The following is a 22,550-nucleotide window of genomic DNA, read 5'->3' on the forward strand; positions in this document are numbered from 1 at the left end:
ACACATAAGTAAATGGACATGCACACACACACACTGACACACACACACACACACGCACACACATATACACACAAACTGAAACACACACACACACAAACACACACAATGCGCACATGCACGCCCTTGATTGACATTAGATAAATGCTGACTCAGAGGCTCTGTGTTCTATCTGAGATGCTCTCATACGTCATTACTTACAATCATGTGTATGATCACCGTATGTGTGTGTGTGTGTGTTTTTGTGTGTCATATACCATGTTGTATTATAGTCAGGCAAATTCAATATAGGATGCGTGATGTCATTTTTCATCAGCTGATTACTGTGTTGGTAATGAATCTACACACATACACACACAAAATACACGCAATGCACAACTTGTGTGCATGATGTCACGAGGTGAATACAGACACACTCCGTCTATTTATCTGGCCAAAAAGGTACCGGTTTTGACCCCTAGATGCCTGAAGTCTAAACCTGTGTGTGGAATATAGCGCAAGGTTTCCGACCTTCTACTAAATGACATGGCTCTAAGAATGACTTGCTTAGGACAAATCTGCTCCTTGACTGCTCAGTGCATGACGGTGTAGCTCTGTCCCCCTCATCCAGAGTGACTGCTCAGTGCATGACGGTGTAGCTCTGTCCCCCTCATCCAGAGTGACTGCTCAGTGCATGACGGTGTAGCTCTGTCCCCCTCATCCAGAGTGACTGCTCAGTGCATGACGGTGTAGCTCTGTCCCCCTCATCCAGGGAACAGAGACGTGTTGGCCAGCCCCGGCTCCTACTTCTTCCTGTCGAACAGCTGTGGTCAGGGGGACGAGTGGCTGCAGAGCCTCAACAAGAGAGCCTGGATCCCCTTCACAGGTACACACACACACACACACACACACACACACACACACACACACACACATAGCCATATTCACACACACAAACACACACAAGCAGACACATAGCCATATACACATGTACACACATGCACGCTTGCACCACCACACACACAAACACACACACACACAAACAACCATTCAAATATACATGCACAAACACACACACACACAAACACACATATCTACACACACACACACGCACACACACACACACACACACACACACACACACACACGCAAACACATATCCAGACACACACACACACACACACACAGACACACACACACACACAGACACACACAGACACACACACACACACACACACACACGCACAGACACACATATTCACACACACAAAAAAAGCCTTCAAACAAACACACGCACACACCTCCACGGTGTCCGTGTGTCCGCGCCCCCAGGGGTGTTCGGCCAGCGGCTGGAGGAGACGGTCTTGTACGAGCGGCGCTACGGGGCCCGCTGCGTCCCCCTGGTGGTGGAGCAGTGTGTGCACTTCATCCGGGCGCGGGGGCTCCACGAGGTGGGCCTGTTCCGCTGCCCGGGGCAGTCCACGCTGGTGAAGGAGCTCCAGGAGGCCTTCGACGCCGGGGAGAGGCCGTCCTTCGACAGGTAGCCACCCAGAGGAGGCAAACGTGCGTGTGTGAGGGATTGTGTGTGTGTTTGTATGTGAATGGTGTGCGTGCACGTGTGTGTGTGCGTGTGAAACGTGTGTGTGTGTGAGTGATGTGTGTGTGTGTGTGTGTGTGTGTGGGAAGCATGCGTGCGTCTTCGGTTGTGTGGGTGTTAGAGAGTGGTTTGTGTGTGTGTGTGTGTGTGTGAATATGTGTGCGTATGTATATTTTTGTTTTCAACATGGGTATGTTTGCAGACATGCCCTCGTCTGTTCATTATTTGTCTGTTCATTATTATGTGTGGGTTTGGGTGCATGTGTGTGTGTGTGTGTGTTTGCATGTGTGTCTGCCTGTGTGTATGTGTGCGTGCATGCATGTGCATGTGTGGGTGTGGGTTTGTGTGTGGGTATGCATATGCATGTGTGTGTGTGTGTGTGTGTGTGTGCATGCATGGGAATGTGTGTGTGTGTGTGTGCGTGCGGTGTGGCCAGTGGAACAGATGTGCACACGGTGGCCTCCCTGCTGAAGCTCTATCTCAGACTGCTCCCCGAGCCCTTGGTCCCCTACAGCCAGTACCAAGACTTCCTGCTCTGTGGAGAACAGCTGGCCTCTGGCAGAACCAAGGTACCCGGCCATCACCCCAAGACATACACCCCACACCCTAAAATGGGTTCCCGGTGGGGGCGTGTCCAGAGGGGGGTGATGTTCAGGATCACTACACCTACACCAGTCTACATCACACATTTTCAATATTATTTGCTCCCTCATCGAGAATTTTTACAGAAAGGAGGTTTGCATACGACATGCACTATGTGTCTCCTTATGAGGGGTCTTTCACACAATGTGTTTTACTTCAGCAACCCTCTGACACTAAACAGGGTCTGCTAGAGTTAAGGGGTCTCCTTCATGACCTACCAGTCGCCAACTTTAACCTGCTCAACTACATCTGCCAGTGAGTCTGCCTGTCTCTCTGTTCGTCTACCTACTTGTCTATCTCATTATATTATATCATGCTGCCCCAGTCATGTGATCTTACATTCTATTCACCCCCTCTCCCTCCTTACTTTGCGCATGGTCTATGTGTGTGTGTGTGTGTGTGTGTGTGTGTGTGTGTGTGTGTGTGTGTGTGTGTGTGTGTGTGTGTGTGTGTGTGTGTGTGTGTGTGTGTGAAGGTTCTTGAATGAGGTCCAAAGCTTCTCCTGCAGCAACAAGATGAGCTGCCAGAACCTGGCCACTGTGTTCGGGCCAAACATCCTCAGAGCCAAAGCCGAAGACCCCCACAGCATCATTGGCGGTAATTGGGGATGAGTAATCAATACTGACGCGCAATGCATCATGGGAATGACACAACTATAGAACAGCCACAGGGCTTGACAGATCAATTGTTAACAAGGTTTAAACATTTGACATTGCTTATTAATATTTAAATAACATCTGTGAATTAATCTTCTGTGAAAGCATAATTCTTATACAACAACAGCAACACATATTTAAAGGACAAAATGAATCAAACGTGTCAGCACCTCGGCCTTGGACTCATTGACTTTATTGCCTCCTGCTGGTGGTTCTTTGCTGTTGTCCACCATTTGTCTGTTTCCCGTCCTTTTCCCTTGCTCCCCTGTTCCTCGTTTTGTTTCTCCCCTGCCTATCGGTATCCTGTGTTGTTAGCGCCGCTGTGTCCGATTGTTTTATGCCTGTTACTAGCTCGGCTAGTCAGTTCTTTCTGCCCGCCTGCTCGTCTGCCTACTTCTGGAATTACCTGAGGATTTGACCTTCCGCTCCTGACCTCTCTGCTGACGGTGACCTGGCTCTTCAGTGGCCTTGTGCCCATTATTAGTTTTGCATATCCTCCTCTTAAGCAGGAGTTAATTTTTTGTCAATGCCTGAGCCGAGGCCTTAACATCAAATAAATATTTTTTTTACTTCCTTCTGCTTTTGGGTTCAGATTTTACAGACACCTCGACATAAATCAATAACATGATGATGATGATGAGTTGGAGGAGGGAGATGATGATGATGAAAGCAGCTTGAACTTGGACAGTCTGGATCCTTTTCTGACCGTGGGCCTCGTCTATAACGTTTCTAGTGCTAGCTTATTGACCAGGTCGCTCTTGGAAAACAAGCCGCACCTGGTTCAATAAGGGTAAATAAATATATATAAATAAATATAAATATTGTGTCTCACCCAGGTGCAGCTGTGGTCCAGGTGTTGATGTTGGAGCTGATCAGGGAGCACCAGTCCCTCTTCCCAAGAGATGCTGGCCCCTGTCCAGCCCGGCCCGTAGGAAAGCCCCAGGACCCACCGCTCACAACACCAAGGCCGGCTTGGCTTCCCGTCTCCCCCTGCGCCCGGCAGCTCTCCTTGCCTCTCATCGCAGAGCGCTGGGGGAGGCCAGGCTCCGTCTCCAGTCTCAGGGACCCCAGGGAACATCCAAGCCCTCCTCCCCAACCTGCCTCCAAAGACTGTGACCAAAGGTTCAAGCTCTTCCTTCATATTTATTACAATCACATAGGGGCCATGAGGTGTAGTGTAACCAGCTAGTGTTGAAGTGTGACATGATCTGTCCAAATAAGGTTGTCAGGTTTTACTGCCTCACCAGACCATTGAAATATAGGGGCAACAAATGCACATTAAAGGCCCCGACATATTTGTAATGTATCGTCTGGGAGAGAATGACTTGAATGTGTTCAGAATAACAGGAAGTGACTTAACGCAATGCTAATGGCGACCCCCCCATGTAACCCTCCTTCCTCCTCCCGTGTACTCCAGCCATGCGGCCGACCCACGTCTCCCCCCGGGCCCGAAGAGAGTCCCGGGCCACCGCCACACCTCCTCCCACCCGGACAGCTGCCTGTTCCCGCTGCCCTCGACCAGCTTCCCCCTCTCCCCACTCCACCACCAGCCCCCTTACCATGCAGCCGGACTCAGCACCCCCCAGCCAGACAAACAGTTTCCCATGGGTGCACCGGACGAAGCGCCGGGCCTGGGCTCCAACGAGGGCCCCCCCGGCCTGCTCCCAGCCCCCGCCACTCTGTCGCTGGTCCTTCAACCGCATCCCCCAGACAGCCCCCCTCAGTCAGGGGCACTGCCGCCCGGCCACAAGGAAGAAGAGGCGTTCCCCTGGGCCGATGAAACGGAGGAGAGGAAGGAAGCCAGCGCAGTGCCGGAGGCGGACAGCGGCGGCAGCAGCGAGTACCAGGAGGACAGCACCACGTCGGTCTACGACAACTTAAGCAGGGCCTCTCCACACCGGGGAACGGAGATGGGCGGGGGTGACCCGTTTGATGCCGACGTGGCGGCCATGCACCTGGACTCTTCTTTGGTTGTGAGGGAAGGGGCAGGCGAGGAGGAAGCCCAACACAGTCTGGTGTCCTCCTTCTCCTTCTCCTCCTGTGAGCTGCTCCCAGTGGACGACACGGGGGACTGTGTCGCCGAGTGTGGGTCTAGTCGGTGCCAGTCGCTGAGGTCATCGCCCATGTTTCTCTCCCACCAGGGGTCAGAAGGTGATGACTGTTATGAGGAAGAGGATGACGTTGAGGATGCTATCGATGATGATAACCCCAACGGGGACCTTCAGCCCCCTAACTCCCCAGCCTCCTGCTCCGTTCCCAGTGACATGCTTCTGAGTACGGGCAGCTCCGAGGTTTTCCTCTCCCCTGGGTCTCCGGACCCCCAACCCTCCCAGGCTCAGACTGAGGCCCACGATGTTCACTCTTACCTGGCTGAGCTAAAGCAACAGATGACCCGACAGAGGACTGAGTACCAGGCCACCATATCCAGGTGAGATGGAACACTTTTCAAAACCTTTCGTACGCTTTGGTACCAGTGGTAGAAGTTAAAGTAACAGGAATTAGTAATTATTTTTCAAACCGTAGATTCATAAATTATCGGTGAGCTCTACCTTCAGCGTTGATGTCTCCAGCATTGCCCTGACCCTATTCTTCTGGTGTGGACATTATACTCTAGGGTAATACTCCACCAGCTAAGTTTCTCCACCTTGACTCTCGGCTCAATGTTCCGACCGTTGTTACTCTCTTCATTTCTAAACCTAAATAAAAGTTAAAGAGTGAAAAAGCGCCGATCACCGTCTTTTTGGCTGACTATGAGTTGAAGGTCCAACCTTGGCATCTAGCGTTGCTACTATTTAGCTTGCTAAATACTTTTTTTTTCCAGAATTGGTACAATGAAATGATATCGATAACCGATCTTTCCATTAAGCTATGAGAGCATTTATAATGGTTTGACCCCCCCGGACCATCTCACTCCCCAGTCTTCTTCTTCTGTGGCAGGTTGGAGCGTTGCAACGAGGCCCTGGAGGATCAGTTGGCCGCCCTGTGCTCCCGGCTGGAGCAGCACAAGCGCTGGCACAGCCTGGCCGAGGTGAAGATCCGCAACGTGGAGCGGGCCCGGGTGGACGCGGACCGACGCAACGCCACACTGCAAAGGGAGATGGAGCAGTTCTTCAAGACGTTTGGAGAAGCCAAGGGAGGCAGAGCAGGAAGAGGCGGAGCTCGAAGAGGAAGGGGAGGAAGGGGAGGAGAGAGGACGAGGGAGCGGCGGAACCTACTGAGTTTGTAACGGATAAACGAATAGGGGTATGGACGGACGGGACGTCCATACATGCACCGTCTGTCAAAGGATGTCGGAAGGCGTGGCTCTGATGAATGGGGGAGCTTTCCAGGGTCGTCAGAGCCCGAGTAGTGTCACAGTGCTTAAATTTGCATACGCGATCTGATTGGATGACGGATCCGTCGCTGCCAAAAAGTTGAACATTTTTCAACTTTTTGAAGGCGCCGACGGATCCAACGGAACGGACAGATCCACAATGCATTGCGCGTCCGTCCCCATTCAAAGTCAATGGGGATCCGTCAACGGACGGATGTAGTGGGCACGAGGCGTTAGAGTCGTTGCAGATCTGTCTGGTACCTTTCACTGTGAACCGTTTCAACTGTGGCCGTGAGGACACCATCTTCAGCAGCAGGACAAAGATGATTTGAGCTTTCACACATCTATGTATTATTCAGTTAATGTGATCTCCAATCAGAATAACCATATCAGCAACTGACTATTGAGCTGAACATTGAAAGAGTGATGGTATTTCAGTACTAGAAACAGGCTCCGGTGCTTCTCAAAGACAGGAAAAAGCATGCTACCGAGAATAATCGTTTGTCCAAAGACGTATAACAGTTGATGGAGAATCCAAGCACTTCCCTGCCTGGTTGGTCAGTTACGTTCATCTTCTGTCCAAACCGAGGATTTGATGCATTCCTCAACGACGTCAAAGACAGTTGGCAGACAGATGTTCTTCATTCCCATTTCAACTTTGGCGTGAATCGTCAAGGACTGATGGTTTGGATCATGTCTACAATTGAACACTTATTGAATATCTTAAAGATGATCTGCAGAATCCTTTGTCTCTATGCATGTGCAAATGCCCTTTGAATGACTTTCCTAGCTAATTTTAAGAAGGTTCTCTTTTGGCCAAAAGGAAGAATCAGTCATATTAACAGCCATACTTGCTCTTACTAACGCTTTCTGAGGACGACCAGGTAATCATTCACTGCAGGTATACTGAAAGGAAAAGACAAGATAAAAAAAGGAAAATGAAAGGTCAAGCAACCAAGACTTGAAATCTATGTGCCAAAGATAAGGAGGGTGAACCAACAGGCCTAACCCTGGTACAGTCTGAACCTCCTCTACATCAAACCCTCCTAACCCAATGTGTTACAGAGGGAAACCATACAATGACCTCTTTTCAATAAATAACCATCAGGGAGACGATGCTTCACCTGTTTGTTTATCTGTGTTGATGTCACTCGCCTGTGGAACATTTGAGATTTTTTGTAGTAATTACAGGAAATCACTGGATTGCAATCCCTAATAAAAAACAAACCTTGAGATAATGGGATGAAATCTGCAAAAAAACATCCAATTCATAACAGAAATATAGCCATGTACATTTTCGTTGTCATTGTTATATTGTGTTATTCATATCAAAAATGTCATAAACCATTGACCCAAACAGATCTGGGCTTTCCGAGAACCAGCGGCCTATAAAGAGTGTATAAAAGGAGAATTAATAACATGAAGAAATCACAGTATTAACAGTAACAGTATTTCCTCTGATACTGATCAGAGGACGTTTATTTGATGTGAAGGATTGTACATACAACAGCGTGTCCCCGTTTAGGGAAATTGAGTCAGGAAGGCAACCCTTCAAGTCATGTTAACAAAGGTCAAAAACAAATTCCACACCACTCACTCACACACACACACACACATTTCAGGGGAAACATTCAATGCATGAGGCATTGGTAACACAACAGACAGTGGACGAATCAGACATCCACTCTGAGGCGTGACATTACAATATAAATACAGTCCCGTCATACCAGGGTACATGGACCGCTACACTCTCTTGACACGTCACAAGATTGTTTTATGAAACCCGACGGTGGAAAATGGATGAATGTAAATGAACCAGCAGTCACTGATCCTGATTGAGGGAGGACATTGGTGACCCATAGAAAAAGTGATGATGCTTCACGAAGACCATCTGCTGGACACTAGCAGTTTAATAGAATGCTTACAAAGCTTTTCTTTTTTTGACAAACTTGCATAAAGTGCAGTTAGATGCAATTCATCATTACTAGCATTCCACTTAACATGAAGCTCTACAGAGACGCTCTATATATATACACACACACACACACACACACACACGTAGTTTAAGGTGACTCTGTGAACACTTTATGCCGATAAGACATTTTCAAATAGAGGGTTCACAAGATAGTTTCGCCGGATTGGTTGGGCTCAAACCTTTTCCATCACTCTGACCATGATGCCACACAATATAGCTAGATTTAATGGACATTAAACAATAACTTAAACAAAAACTTAAAATAAAAGTCAGCTGCAAAGGAGAGATAAACGCATATACATCATCATTAATGGTAATATTGGACAACGGCTACAATAAAGCATTTGGAATAGAGGAGAAAACCATAGGAATAATGAGGAATGAAACTTTTTTCCAACAAGCTGTTTTTGTGGTACAACACAAAATCCAGTTTTAACTTCAAGTCAACATCTTTTCTCGATAAAGTGAATAGTAATTGCGGTATCCTCTATGATAAATATATATTTTGGTGGTTGGTCCTTATATTCTGTCATTTATAGGGGATCATTTACCTTTGCAACTATTACAAACATAAACTACATAAAGGATAAGGGAAAAACGGAGCAGGGCTTCTACTGCTGAGAAAATGAATTCTAAATGACAAAATGTAAATAATAAATGTTGTTCTTGATTAATAGCAGCTCAACCACTTCATTGGCTTACATTGTTCCTGAATGCTCTAAAATAAGTTTAAAAAACGAAACAAAACATAGCAATTACAGAACTGGCCAGTTGACACACGCATGCGCACACACGAAAAGCAAATGTTCAGCTCTAACTTGAGGATCATCAGGATGTTGCGTTACGACAGACAGACAGACAGACAGACAGACAGACAGACAGACAGACAGACAGACAGACCAAGCAATTGTTGAAGAGACTCACAAAACATTTGGACACTTGTAGGTGTGTGTACAAGAGCAACTTTGTTGTGTAGGACTATAATAATGCAAGCTTAGGCCTAACATGCTGATGAGTAGGAAATGCTCCATGGATCCTTGAAAAATGTTGTTTTTAAGGGACAGGTTTAGGGAACCGATACTTTTCCTTGTCTGCTACTTCTGCTTTAATAAAACATAATCTTTTTCCTGGTCGTTGTTTCCCAGGATCCTCTCAGAACGGCGGAGCAGTGAGGTTCTCTAGAAGCCGGACGGCGTCAGGATGTTAATATCTCGAGGCTTCAGCTTGTGTGGCTTCGCCCCTCGATTCCGCCCCTCTACCGTGGGAATCTCCATCTTGGGCGGGGCTACCTTCTGAGCGGCACCGTCGTCGGCCAACCGCTGGGCCTGGGCCTTCATCACCTCCATGGCAGTGGGTTTCTGTGCTCCGCGGTAGGCCTGGAGAGCAAAGCCAGCTGTAGGAAAGAACAAAAGGAGGGGCTGATCAGACACACAGCGTTTGCCGGTGCACCGCCGCATTCTTTGGAGTGGGGGGAAAAATCTGCGCAGTGTGCTGAACATCTTTACTGTTGGAAAACCATCCAACGTCTACATCTAAACCTACAATGAGGCCTTTTTTATTTTAGTTGAGCATTAACAGCTCAGGGTGTCCGGGGGACTGCGCCAAAAACATGAAGAGTAGGAAAAAGCTCAGTGACTCAGCAAAAGGCTCGTTACGCTCTGATTACAATCACTAGATAGCCCCCTCAGTCTTAAGAAAAAGCATTTGGTACTATCGAGGCTCAAGAAGGTTTTAGGAAATGCTAAAATATGGTTTTCGGAGTTAGAGTCAGCAAATACATACATAACACTGAGCTTACTTGGTGAGTTACATCCAAATAATATGAGAATTAACCATTTAACCATTTGTAAATTAGAAAATACTACAGGGCTTTGTAATTATAATAACATAAATTCATCGATTCAAGGAAGACTAATGAAAAACTAATGAAATAGGGTAAACAATATAAAGACACATTTATACAAGATAACGGGCAGAGCCTGTGTAGAAGAAAACAATTATTAACTCAAACGTCTCAGAATATATCACCTATCAATGCACACACGCCAACATGATCCAAGAAACAGATCTCTTATCACAGGTCATTCTCAATCAGGATTTCATCAGAACCAAAATAGGCCAAACTTAATCTGGATATGTTCCATCGAGTTCTCAGCACTGCTGTCCATTACTGACCCTCCAAACCTCCTTACGGACCCCTAATGCTCTTTTACACTGGATGCAGACAGATGATCTATAACGTCACCACTTCTCCAGATAAATGAAGTGGGACATGTCCTAGTGGTTTTTATCTTCAGTACAAAGGTCATTGGACCGTTTGTTTTGCTGAACACACATTTGGAACCAAACCAAATTTAGTCTTGCAACAGGCTTTTCATCGTGGTCATGAGCATAGCTAGCTTCTTGTAGGGAGTTTTGAGGTGTCCGTGAAAATTGCTTAATGGACACCTAGGCCCAACTATGGAGGGTTAAGTAGAAACCTCGACCTCATCTTTACACGAGAGCTGAAGAAAAGCTGGACTCCCTCTTCATCCGGCTCCTCCAAAAAGGGACCCGTTGCCATGGTTACCTGCTGGTGTGGACTCGGACAGGTCGGAGTCCGTCTTCTGGACCTGGGGCCGCGGTCCGAAGACGCCCCAGCGCTCTACGACGCCCCCAGGCCCTCCCCCTCTGTCCCCTCCCAGCTCTCCTCCTACGAGGTCCACACTGGTGTTGGAGCCCACACTGAGCTCAGAGCCTGTACTGCTGAACCAGCCCCTACACACGGACACACACGCGCGCACACACACACGCGCGCACACACACACACACACACACACACACACACACACACACACACACACACACACACACACACACACACACACACACACACACACACACACACACACACACACACACACACACGTTTATTCTCAGTCAGGTCTTCCTTGGAAAAGGAGATCCTTGATGCCTGAGGTTAACCTTGTTGAATATGTAAATAAAAGACAGAAGTAAAAAAAATGTAATAAACCAAACTGCATGCCTGTTTAGTCTATGCGTACGAACAAAGGTGTGTGTGTGTGCATGCACTGGGTGTGTGCGCGTGCCCTGACCTGCGTTTCTGCTTGCTCGGTGAGCTGTGGGGGGTGCTTGAGGGGGTGGACTGGGCCGAGGAGTCCTCGCGGGACTCCTTGCTCTGGATCTGGAGCTTCTGAAGCACCAGGGACACAACACCAATATACTCAGAACAACCCGTTCCTTTCAGTCCAAGGCCGCACGGGGGGGGGGTCTTCCTAGCAACACCGTAGCCGAGGGGACATAAGCGTTCACCACACGTCTGCATGGCACAATGACCTTGCTCCCATCATCAGAGTCATTGTGGGTCTTTTGCAGTGTACTGAATGATAATGTCAAAAGGGCTTGGTGTATTCTGCTCTGGATGTTGTGTCTACTCAACGGCATGATGGAACATGTGATGAATAAAGAGGTTTGGATTCATTTATATAAATCACAACCCCTCTTTACGCAATTTATTTTCGCCAATTAAATAAATGGGGGAAAAGTAGATCCGTCGGGCTCTATGCTCTCACGTGGAATGATTCGGGCATGCGGTGGTGGTGGCGGGTCTCCTCCGCAGTGAGTCCCTTGTGTGGCGTGTAGCTGGTATCAGTGAGCCCCGCACTCTGCTCGAACCTCATCACACTGTCCTGGGTCTGCTCTGCTTGGAGAGAGAGAGAGACAGAGACAGAGAGAGAGAGAGAGAGACAGATACAGAGACAGAGACAGAGACAGAGAGAGAGAGACAAAGAGAGCCAGAGAGAGAGAGAACGAGAGACAGATACAGAGACAGAGAGAGACAGAGTGAGAGAGAGACAGAGAGAGAGAGAGAGAGAGAGAAACAGAAAAAGACAGAGACAGAGAGAGACAGAGAGAAAGAGAGATCATGCACATGGCCAAAGGATAGGAGAGAACATGATCAATTGTTTCCATGAAGGGAAGGACGTCGTACTAGTGATGAGGGAGTTCATGATGATGGAGGAGGCCTTGGTCTTCACTACCACCGGTGACCTGGTGGGGGCAATGTTGATACTGCTGCGCCGGCTGACGCAAGCACCACCACTTTCATCATCCTGAGGGAGAGCAGAACACCATATCTTCAGCTTGCTCATCTCGTATGGGTGTACGTGGGTCTGTGGGTTTGTGTTGCTGTGCGTGCGTGCGTTTGCTATGAAAGGTGACCAAACGAGGCCTCGTTTGAGACTTGCATTGAAAATGACAGATTGTGGTCAGACCACACCGGTCCATTAATGATGTTTGCTGTGTTGTGCTGTGCATTGACTTCACCACACTATGTGGATCATATATGGGGTGTTTAGACCAGGACCCGGATTTGTTCACATGAGACCTCACAGGGGGCAGACATTTTTTTGCTAAAATCCATTGGACTCAACACATGGATATTTAGGGTACTTGCAGAGAGATTATTTGAAATAATTCAAGAAGGCCTCCAGATATCAATCAATGGGATTTGCTTTGCTGGCACATACAAATAGCACACAATGTGAAAATACATAAAGCAGAAGATAGATCTACCACAAAAATAAGGCTTTTTCCTATCCAACGTATTGACATAATCTATATAGAAGAAGTAGAAGAGAGAAGTGCAGCAAATAGCTGACCATAAGTGCCATAGAAAGCATGTTTCCTATTCATACAACTATTAACAATAATTTAAAGTTGTGTATTGAATATCTGTGATATTCATTGTTTATACATTTCAAAGTATGCAGTTATAGGCATAAAACGCCAAAATATCTGCCCAAGAATAGCTTTATCAATCAATGAGAAATTGCACATTGGCATGCAATTACAACATGCATTTTTACTAGAAGTAATAGTAGAAGGCTTAATAAATGTATAATATAATACAAAACTCTTACTTTGCTTATTACACAGTTGATAATAATTGGATTCAAATATTTTAATTAAAAAGTAATAATAAATGCTTATTTTTCTCCTTCCTTTCCACAGAAAACATCTGGGGGGACAGGTAAAACCTTGTCTGTTTAGATCTCATAAGATGGCGTATGGATCCATATTTCCTACTACTACGACTGTTCATTGTGAACTTATAGTAGTTAAAAGGTAGGTTTTTATGGTTATCTTAGGCCTACATGCTACTTTATGAATGCTTTTATATAGCTTTTACTGGGCTCCTAATACAGTACTTGGCAACCACCTCCGCGGGGCACTACCGCCGCGGAGGTGGTGCCTAACAAAAATACCATACATTACTTTGATTTTAGTGAATGAACATCTACATTGAGGCGTCGTTTTGACCCTTTTGGGTTTCCATAGCGTGCCTGCGTACCTCGGCCAGGTGTGAGAACCTCCTCTCCGGTATGACCGGCCGACGCCAGGGATTGTTGATGCTGACGTCCAGCGGGGGCGTGGACATCGGGGCCTCCATGTTGTCATCGTAGCTAAGCCCCCGGCGCGCCATACCCAAGGGGAGGCCCATCCCCGACCCCTCGATGGCTGCAAACAAGAAACAACAACATGTAAGACCACACAGGACCCAGAGCAGAGCGGCCTTCTGAATCATTCATTTACTATCCAATTCTAATTATTTTTTTATGGTAAATAAGGACTTTTCAGCATATATGGCTTAAACCTGTACTATGAGTTTTCCCCTTAGTAGTTGTCAATCGTTTTGGTATAAACTGCCTAAGAATAAAGTGTCATCCAAATTCATAACAATTAGGCTAATTTATTTAAGTGATAAAACACACAATAACATACAACAAACATACAACGAACTTGCAACAATCCGATAATCTGAGGACTAACACACAATAATCGGAGGCTTCAGATGGGAGTTCGCCCTGCGTCTCTCTAGGAGCTCTGCAAGGAGAAGTCAAATTCATTGGCCAAAGCAAGGACTTCTTATACAGTGGCAGACAGGTCTCAAGATACTGAGAACATTGGTTAACCAGATGGTAGTAAACTATTGATGAACCACCTCAGGAAGTCATAAAAGGGCCGCTTGTTGGGCCTTATCAGTTGGAGCCCTCGCTCCTTGACCTTCTCAAGGGGGTCAGGAAGCAGGCCTCAGTTGGAGCCCTCAATCCCCAACCAACCCCACCAGCTAGAGTAACAGAATGTGAAAATATAATTTTCTCATTAGCAGCCTCTAGTGGCATTAGTTGTAGCTAGAGTTATAGCTATTTATTACATGGCTTTGATGAATTCTAATGGTCAATCAGGTCATTCAGCAGTTTGTCAATACGGAAAACATGGCATAGCAATGCTGGAATCGATGGGGAGGGAACAGGCTAGCTGAAGGCAGTAATGCCAACCAGCATCAAAATCGCAGAGAGGAGCCCCCTTAATTCGGATTCCGAAATAATCTAAAACTATTTTGGATTCCGAAATAAGGGCTCTTTCTAATTTCTTTAAAAAGGAGCTTGTTTGCAAACAATATAATTTGTATTGATCTCGTTAAGATAGACAATCGCGTATTAAAATACGTCATTAGCAGAGTCGTGTGATTAATCAGAATGAAGAAGCCCTTTATGTGCATCTTTTTTTTGGCACAGACCATGTGTTGCACTAGTCTCCGAACACACTGTGTTGTTTGTCCAGCGTATCGACACAATTAACCGATAAAATTCCTGGAGGAAAAAAACCAATACAGTACATCCTCCTGAAGTGAAACACAACATTGTATAGTCTGTTTCATGAATACAAACAGTACACTTGTGAGAAGTCAGTCTTGGATTGAATGAACCTGAAACACAAAGAACACTCAATAAACCTCACCTGGCAGATCTCCAGAACCAGACATGATTCCGACGGCTCGCTGGGCAATAAAGGTGAAGAGGGCAACCTAGATGGAGAGAGAGAGAGAGAGAGATGTAGTCACAATGCGCCTCGTTTAGCAAGCAGAATCAAGGCTTATTTTTGCCTATTTATTGGCAATTTGTATTGATGTATTTGAGTCAAAGTAGATTTCTCCAAGATGAATGAGATGAATGAATGACATATTTCAACACGACAAAAACACAGTGTGGTAACCAGATGTAAGAAAATCCCATTTTGTACACTTGACTCACTGTGGCCAATTCCCTTTTGGTGTTTACGATGCAGAATGACTTGAGATTGAACACGCCCATTTTATTTGCTTTTTATTGGCATATCATGGGATAGAAGATAATTTGATGGATTTACAACATATCTCAACAAGTCCATCAGTTCAACACAGACGCATTGCAAAACAACTAAGTGGCCATGGCTCCTTACCTTTACTGATCTTGTGTGTTCACTTTTGAAGGCAGCTACAACAGCTCACATGGAAGTGCATTTTGTATTTGGTAGGAAGCTGGCAAACAGACATTGTAAATAACACTTTAACCCTCTTAAGTAGTTCATAACTGCATAGGCTTCTTAACAGGAAGCTGTGGGTATATAGGCCTAACCAGAACAGAAACAGAACTACATCAATCGAGTAGGTTTCGGCTTTGAGATAAAACATCCCTTAGGCTATATCTTACAAGCCCTGATCAGATAAATAATTAATAATAAACCAAATGGTTTAATAATAAACCAAATGTATGAGAGAGAGAGAGAGAGAGAGAGAGAGAGAGAGAGAGAGAGAGAGAGAGAGAGAGAGAGAGAGAGAGAGAGAGAATAAATTACGTAATGCCGCAGTTACATCTACCATTGTGCAGATATATATTCAAAACAGTGGTAGTTCAGAGAAACAACGAGGGCAACACAACAATTCATCATTTATTCATTCACGAAACACACGTATTAGAGTCTGACCATACGAGGGAGAATCCCATCACAAAAAAGCGGCGAACAGTCTATTTATACAGTTTAGTGTTGTCGTCTTACCTATCGTACTGCTGGGTACAAAGAAAGCTAAGAGAGAGGTGGCCGTAATCTTTTGGCTTCGAATAGATGAATAAGAGAACAAAAACACAAAGAAGCCATTTTGTAGGATGAATAACAATCAGCAGCAGGAGAGAGAGGAACGTTAACAGCACCGGAGAGATGCGTGCGGTAATCTCGCGAGACAACGCTTAATCAGTGCTGGAGCGGTGCGTGTGGAAATCTCGCGAGAGGACCGTTGTCAGCACCGGAGAGATGCGTTCGGTAATCTCGCGAGAAAACGCATCTCAAAGTTGTGTGGCGTTTACCATAGGTTTAATAATGAAAACATAAGGAGTTTTTGAGACCATAAAGTTAACCATTTCGCGCATGGAGACTCAACATTTGTCCTTCAACCCCAATTTCGTATTGAATTTGCTTTGCAATACAGTGATTTATTACTATATATAGGCCTCTGACACTCATTCCAAATGTTGGGTGAAGGACGACGCTGAAGTTGGCATCCGATTCGCAGCATCCGACTCGGCAGTTAAGGAAAAGGTTAAGGGATTCTTAACGAGCGGCATGGAGCGACTGATTCTTCGTTGTTTAACCTCTTCAATCGCGGTAAAGCCGCTTTAATTGGTCTAGATTATCTAAGAGAGTCTAAACAGTCTTTAAAACACAGTTTACAATTTATGTAACCTTTATTTGATTAGTTTAAATACTAAAAAGGGAAGATTTCACTGCTTTTTTTTGTGCATCTGGACCATCTTAGAACTGGTCCTGATTGAAAACCACTACACCTAGACTCTTCCAATCTGGACTAGATTATCACAGTGAGGCTATACATTATATAAAACATAGTTCTAGATTTGTGAAACCTTTTCCCTATTTGTGAAAATGCAATAAAGACACATTTCAACACTTTTTTTGTGGTCCAGACCACATTAGAACTGGTCCTGATTAAAAACCACTACACCTACAGTCTTCAAATCTGGACTACATTATCACAGTGAGGCTGTATTTATATGATGGCCTTGAAGAAGGCAAGAAGCCCGGAAGAGGAGATACTGTCATCAAAGAGACGACCATCCAAAAAAACCTTGGGGCTATTTCCCGTGTTGGCCACATTGTTATGGTCAGAGTAAGTTTGAACAACTAATTCAGGAAAAAGAAAGCCTTAACTTCTCAAAATAATTTAAGTCCTGCATGCCATCAATAACCCGCCCATAAAAATCAATGCAAATGTTCTTCTGCTTTAGGACAAAGCCGCAGAAGCTGTTGAAGCCAGGCACATTCAGAATGAAGAGCTGGTGGAATTAATTGTGAACAACGGCATAGATGAAAGACTCCCGTAATCCCATTTCTTTATCTCATGAAACATAATTTCTGTAATATCTCTGTGTGAGCCAAATCTAATGTACTTAGGTAGGAAAACACTATAGTTTGATAGGGTAGGTATAACTGCTCCCAAACGTATTATGACAGATGAACGTTTTTTTCTTCCTTAATTGGTTCCAGCAACGTCACTGTGAAAAACGAAATAAATACACAAACAGAAATACAAAGTACACAAATACCAACAAATATTGTAGATCTAAAAAAATAAACAAACATAGCGTGTGCGCCTTGATGTCATTGTTCAGGGGAGTTAGCTTTCACATCGTTTTGTCAATTTTCCATCCTCTCTTCAACACCGCCGGCTTTTTATTATCCAACAGGTGAACATTACGTGACCCAAACGATGTACAATTTGACCAGCACACTCATTTAAGTCTGCATTCATAAAATATATTTCAGAACCAGTATTTAGAAAACAAACAGTAAGCCATATAAAAATAATAATTACACATTTAAATATGAATATTGACCTTTCAAGCGTGAATCAGTTACAACACGTGACATTAATTACCTCCAATTGACATGGCAAAATGGCGCTATTGCATTTCCACAAATAGAAAAAAGGTTTCACAAATCTGAAACAATGTTTTATATAATGTATAGCCTCACTGTGATAATCTAGTCCAGATTTGAAGAGTCTAGGTGTAGTGGTTTTCAATCAGGACCAGTTCTAATGTGGTCTGGACCACAAAAAAAGCAGTGGCATCTCCCCTTTTTGGTATTTAAACTAATCAAATAAAGGTTACATAAATTGTAAACTGTGTTTTAAAGACTGTTTAGACCAGTGGTTTTCAAACTGTGAGGCGCGCCTCCCCTGGGGGGCGCCAGAGTTCTTCAGGGGGGGGGGCGCGACGTGAGAAAAAAATAAACCAGAAAAAGTAACAGAAAAAACACAAAGACGAAGACGTGCTGTGTTCGAAATCGTTCCCTATTCAATCACTCACTATTCCCTATATAGTGTTTATGATATAGTGCACTATATAGGGAACGAACAAACGATATTTCGAACACTGCGCTGAACATTTCTAAACGTCATTGGCGTCAGTAAATGCGCCGGGTATTTGTGTGATGCAGACAGATGCGCCAACATCATGTAAACAATCACGGGTACCCACGAGGAAAGCTGGAGGTTGTATTGATGTTAAATCGACGTTGATCAAGGTTTTTTTTAATTAATTTTGAATGTTACATTTTCTATGCTAAATCCCAAATAAATTGTTGACATTTCTAAACGAAAGCCGGAGACTCCATCATTAAATGTATTCGTTTTCGTTATTAATCAGCTTCTTCTCCACCGGAAAAACACGACTGCATTACATTGTGGTATACGGGAGTAACATGTAGGGAACATCGTATGTTCACTCAAATTTTGGGTATTATAAGTCCACTTTATAGTGCGTGAAATTTACCACTGAGAATTCGAACACCACTACAAAATGGCGAGCACCCTATTAGTGCACTATATCCGTGATAGGGAACGATTTCGAACACAGCTAAAGACGCGAACTCATTGCTCCCACTAAAGTAGAGGTGACCTAAAAAGGATGCTAAACTGGCAGTTTACAGATTAAGCTGTTCAAATTTATTGTTAAAAAAGTTAAGCAAAAACATGCTTAGATAAAGATGTTTAAATGTGTTAAGAAATATGTTTAACAACGCACAAAGATGATTAGAATGTTAATTAAAATGTTTCAAAAATATCTTTAAAATGTTTCAAAAATATGATCAGAGATATTTATAATGTGTAAAATATGATCAGCGATGTTTAAGATATGATCAGAGATGTTTAAAATGTGTAAAATAATTAAAAGATCTTTCAAAACACAGGGATTTAGAAAAAAAATTGTGGGGGGGGGCTCAGCTGAAATTTGTTCTCTGAGGGGAGGCTCACTCTCTCATACTTTGAAAACCCCTGGTTTAGACTCTCTTAGATAATCTAGACCAATTAAAGCGGCTTTACCACGACTGAAGAGGTTAAACAACGAAGAATCAGTCGCTCCATGCCGCTCGTTAAGAATCCCTTAACCTTTTCCTTAACTGCCGAATCGGATGCTGCGAATCGGATGCCAACTTCAGCGTCGTGTAGCAGAGGGACCTCGGATCACCCCAAATTGGTGCCCTAATAAATTGGGCCCCTTAACCCACTACAATTACCCTTAAGCTGCATCTAAATCCAGCCAAGTCACTGCAATCACACACACACTTGACATGATACAGGCATTAGTTTGTCGTTAATTTCATACTGCAGTAAAAAAACAACAACGGTGTGCATTATTACAAAAACATAAATAAAATATAAGATCCCCCCCCCTCACCTTGATATTAAATGTGCTTAATAAATAAATTGTATTTGATTTGATTAGCATTTTACAGACCGATAGGGCGTAGGCTAAGGTCCACCACCGTTGCTAAGCCCCATAAAAAGCTACAATCAACAGACGTTGATTTACGTTGGAGCATTTCCTATTAGGCCTATAGGCTACTGTGTGAAAGGATGTTTAGAATTAACGTTTGGATCAAGAAAGAAGGAACCAGCGAGTGACGCTCTTATTCCCGTTCTCCTTGCTTGACCGAGATCTAGCATCTAGGATGGATTGCTCTTCCTTGGGTCCCCGGATGTTAACACTGTATTTCATACATTGAATTTTGCAGGTGAATTTGGCATGTTGAATTTGGGATTGTTGAAAATATTTATGTTGAATTTTTTTAACGTTGAATGTTTGATTTTGAATTTTTTAACATTGAAAAATAAAGGTGAAAATGATTTGTTGAGAAATTTAAAGAGTTATATTCAGAGGCAAAAAATCCAGATACGTTATTTCAATGCATAAATATTCAGTGCATAGAAATCAATGGGTTTTTATTTTCAAAAATTCGATGGCACAGATTTGCTTCCATAAGTGGCCTCAACGATGGCTGAGATAACCCCAACTACAGTCTCGTTGAGCGACGTCAGAGAACCAACGTGTTATGCGCCATAACACCAACAGCAGAACGGTTATCCAAATAACAAAGAAGTGTACAACACCTGCGTTACAGTATGTGTAAGGCAAGGCAGAGAAAGGGGCGGTAGCTTGGCCCCTTATGACGACATATGGGGCCAGATTTCAAATAAGCGCGCTTGAGCTTCTGCCAAGACACAGACAGCTTCTGCCTGTTTTGCCATTTTTTCAAAGGTGAGCAGGATACCTAGTGCTTGTTTTACACCGAACACAAGTTGAGCCACTGGGGGACCCAAGGCAGGCTAGGGGAACTCATATTAATTTTAGAAAACCTCATAAAGTGAGATTTTCATGCCATGGGACCTTAAAAAAATACCCTTTAAATGGGACCTTTAAAAAATTAATAAATAAATGCTCGTCTATTTGACACTCTACCGGAAGATGGCGCTCTTGTTAAACAATTACCATTCAACTCAGACAACGTGTGCCTCAACAACCCCTCTCATCGGAACAAAAGATAATTCGCGCTCGGTTTTATTTCCTTTAATTTTTTTTTTTTCTTTCACTTTGATTCCATACTTGGTCAAACATTTTTAAGATTGAAAAGCAACTGTGTGCTGTCTACATTATCTCACAAATTATATTTTAAATTAGTACTGCTGGATCCGATATTAAGCCCACACAACGACGTTAACTTAGGCTATTAATAGGTTGGCCTATACCTTAGGCTACTTAAAAATGTAAAAGCGCATCACACCCAATACCCACAAAGGTTGTTGGGTATTCGTGCCTTATTTATGGATTGAACAGCAACACTTATCATCATAAGCATAATAACTTCAAAATAGTGCCAGAAGTGTTTCTGAGCTAATGGCCTATCGCTATTATAATATTATTATTGTTAAATAGTAGGCCTCTATGCATATTTACATGTATCTCAAACACACACATATATATATATATATATATATATATATATATATATATATATGGAACCGGCCAACAATTACACATGTATATATATATATATATATATATATATATATATATATATATATATATATATATATATATATATATATATGTGTGTACATGTGTAATTGTCGGCAGGCTCCATATAAGATATCACGTAGGTAACAGGTATATTTATGATCATTATAATATTTATAATCAGCAGAGGTTTACAAATAGCACTTTCAATCATATGACGTGGAGATATATAAAGAGATAGGCTATTGAATATATTATATAGGCCTATACGTTTGCATGCATCTTTGAATCTTGTAGTCAGAATAAGGCAATGTGAGGTAATGAGGGATCTGTTGGGGGTCACCTGGAGGTGTAGACCCCACTGTCAAAGTGAAAAGTAGACCCCGGCTCCCTCTGACGCCCCAACAATAAAAAGGTTGTCACTTTACGACCTGCCGTGTCCTGATCCAACTTTCCATAACCTGTGGGTTTACAGCCGGCGTCTAGTTAATGGTTGACACACAGACAGGTGACAAAGACACAGGATGGGCACCGTGCAGCGCAAACACACCAGCCTCGCTTCAGTTCAGATGCATCCCTTCGTTCCGTCCATACTTTGAAAGTCTCACCTTAGGTGTCCCCCAGCTGGGTTCTCTCTGGATGTTTTTGCAAAATCCCATCATCTTACTGGCCTTTTACTCGCGCTTTTCTTCCTCTCAGCGCTTTAATTTGTCACCGAATCTTTAGGCTTATGAATGTGTTATGTTATATATCTATATATCTATATCTATAGATATAGATATAGATATAGATATAGATATATATACAATTTATCCCCGACGCTCAGGCATATATTGATATTATAGGCCTATTATAAAACAGCATTCCCTTTTTGAACAACCAAGCAAACAAACGAAGAGCCCTAAATAGTAAAATATAGCCTATTCAACAACGATTACATAGGCCTATTTTGATGTTCTAATATTCATAAAAATGTATAACGTATTTATATTATATCATAGGCTAGGCCTAAAATATCATAAAATATTAAATTATCATAACCATCAACATAATCTTGATTATTACCTAATCGTAAATACAATAGGCTAGTTATAGAAAATTATAATAAGAGGATAAGAGGAATATAAATAACAATAATAATAATAATAATATTGAATGCCATTTGCTGCCAAAATATGAAGATCCGTGATCATTAAAG

At 43.7% G+C, this 22,550-nt stretch overlaps 2 protein-coding genes across 2 annotated transcripts in view; one reads left to right on the forward strand and one right to left on the reverse strand.

The window, feature by feature from the left end:
* LOC307077407 (rho GTPase-activating protein 24) overlaps positions 1-6,097 on the forward strand; it is a gene marked incomplete at both ends in the record, with an annotated part of 6,319 nt that extends 222 nt beyond the window's left edge. The window contains 8 exons of the mRNA XM_079738823.1: positions 749-862; positions 1,309-1,516; positions 2,010-2,142; positions 2,397-2,470; positions 2,691-2,812; positions 3,708-3,993; positions 4,289-5,299; positions 5,809-6,097. Of these exons, the coding sequence (XP_079594949.1) occupies positions 749-862; positions 1,309-1,516; positions 2,010-2,142; positions 2,397-2,470; positions 2,691-2,812; positions 3,708-3,993; positions 4,289-5,299; positions 5,809-6,097 (2,237 nt within the window). The remainder of the gene's footprint in view (positions 1-748; positions 863-1,308; positions 1,517-2,009; positions 2,143-2,396; positions 2,471-2,690; positions 2,813-3,707; positions 3,994-4,288; positions 5,300-5,808) is intronic.
* Positions 6,098-7,665: 1,568 nt separating this feature from the next.
* On the reverse strand, positions 7,666-16,182 carry kiaa1191 (KIAA1191 ortholog). The gene is made up of 9 exons (XM_079738931.1): positions 16,041-16,182; positions 15,444-15,522; positions 14,964-15,030; positions 13,513-13,679; positions 12,151-12,271; positions 11,732-11,859; positions 11,255-11,352; positions 10,729-10,916; positions 7,666-9,552 (listed from the first exon to the last, which is right to left on the reverse strand). The coding sequence occupies exons 3-9, from the start codon at positions 14,986-14,988 to the stop codon at positions 9,338-9,340; spliced, it is 942 nt and encodes a 313-aa protein (XP_079595057.1). The 5' UTR covers positions 14,989-15,030; positions 15,444-15,522; positions 16,041-16,182; the 3' UTR covers positions 7,666-9,337.
* Between the last annotated feature and the right edge of the window lie 6,368 nt (positions 16,183-22,550).

Source organism: Pollachius pollachius (genome assembly GCF_949987615.1).
Source record: "Pollachius pollachius genome assembly, chromosome: 6".
Classification (NCBI taxonomy): domain Eukaryota; kingdom Metazoa; phylum Chordata; class Actinopteri; order Gadiformes; family Gadidae; genus Pollachius; species Pollachius pollachius.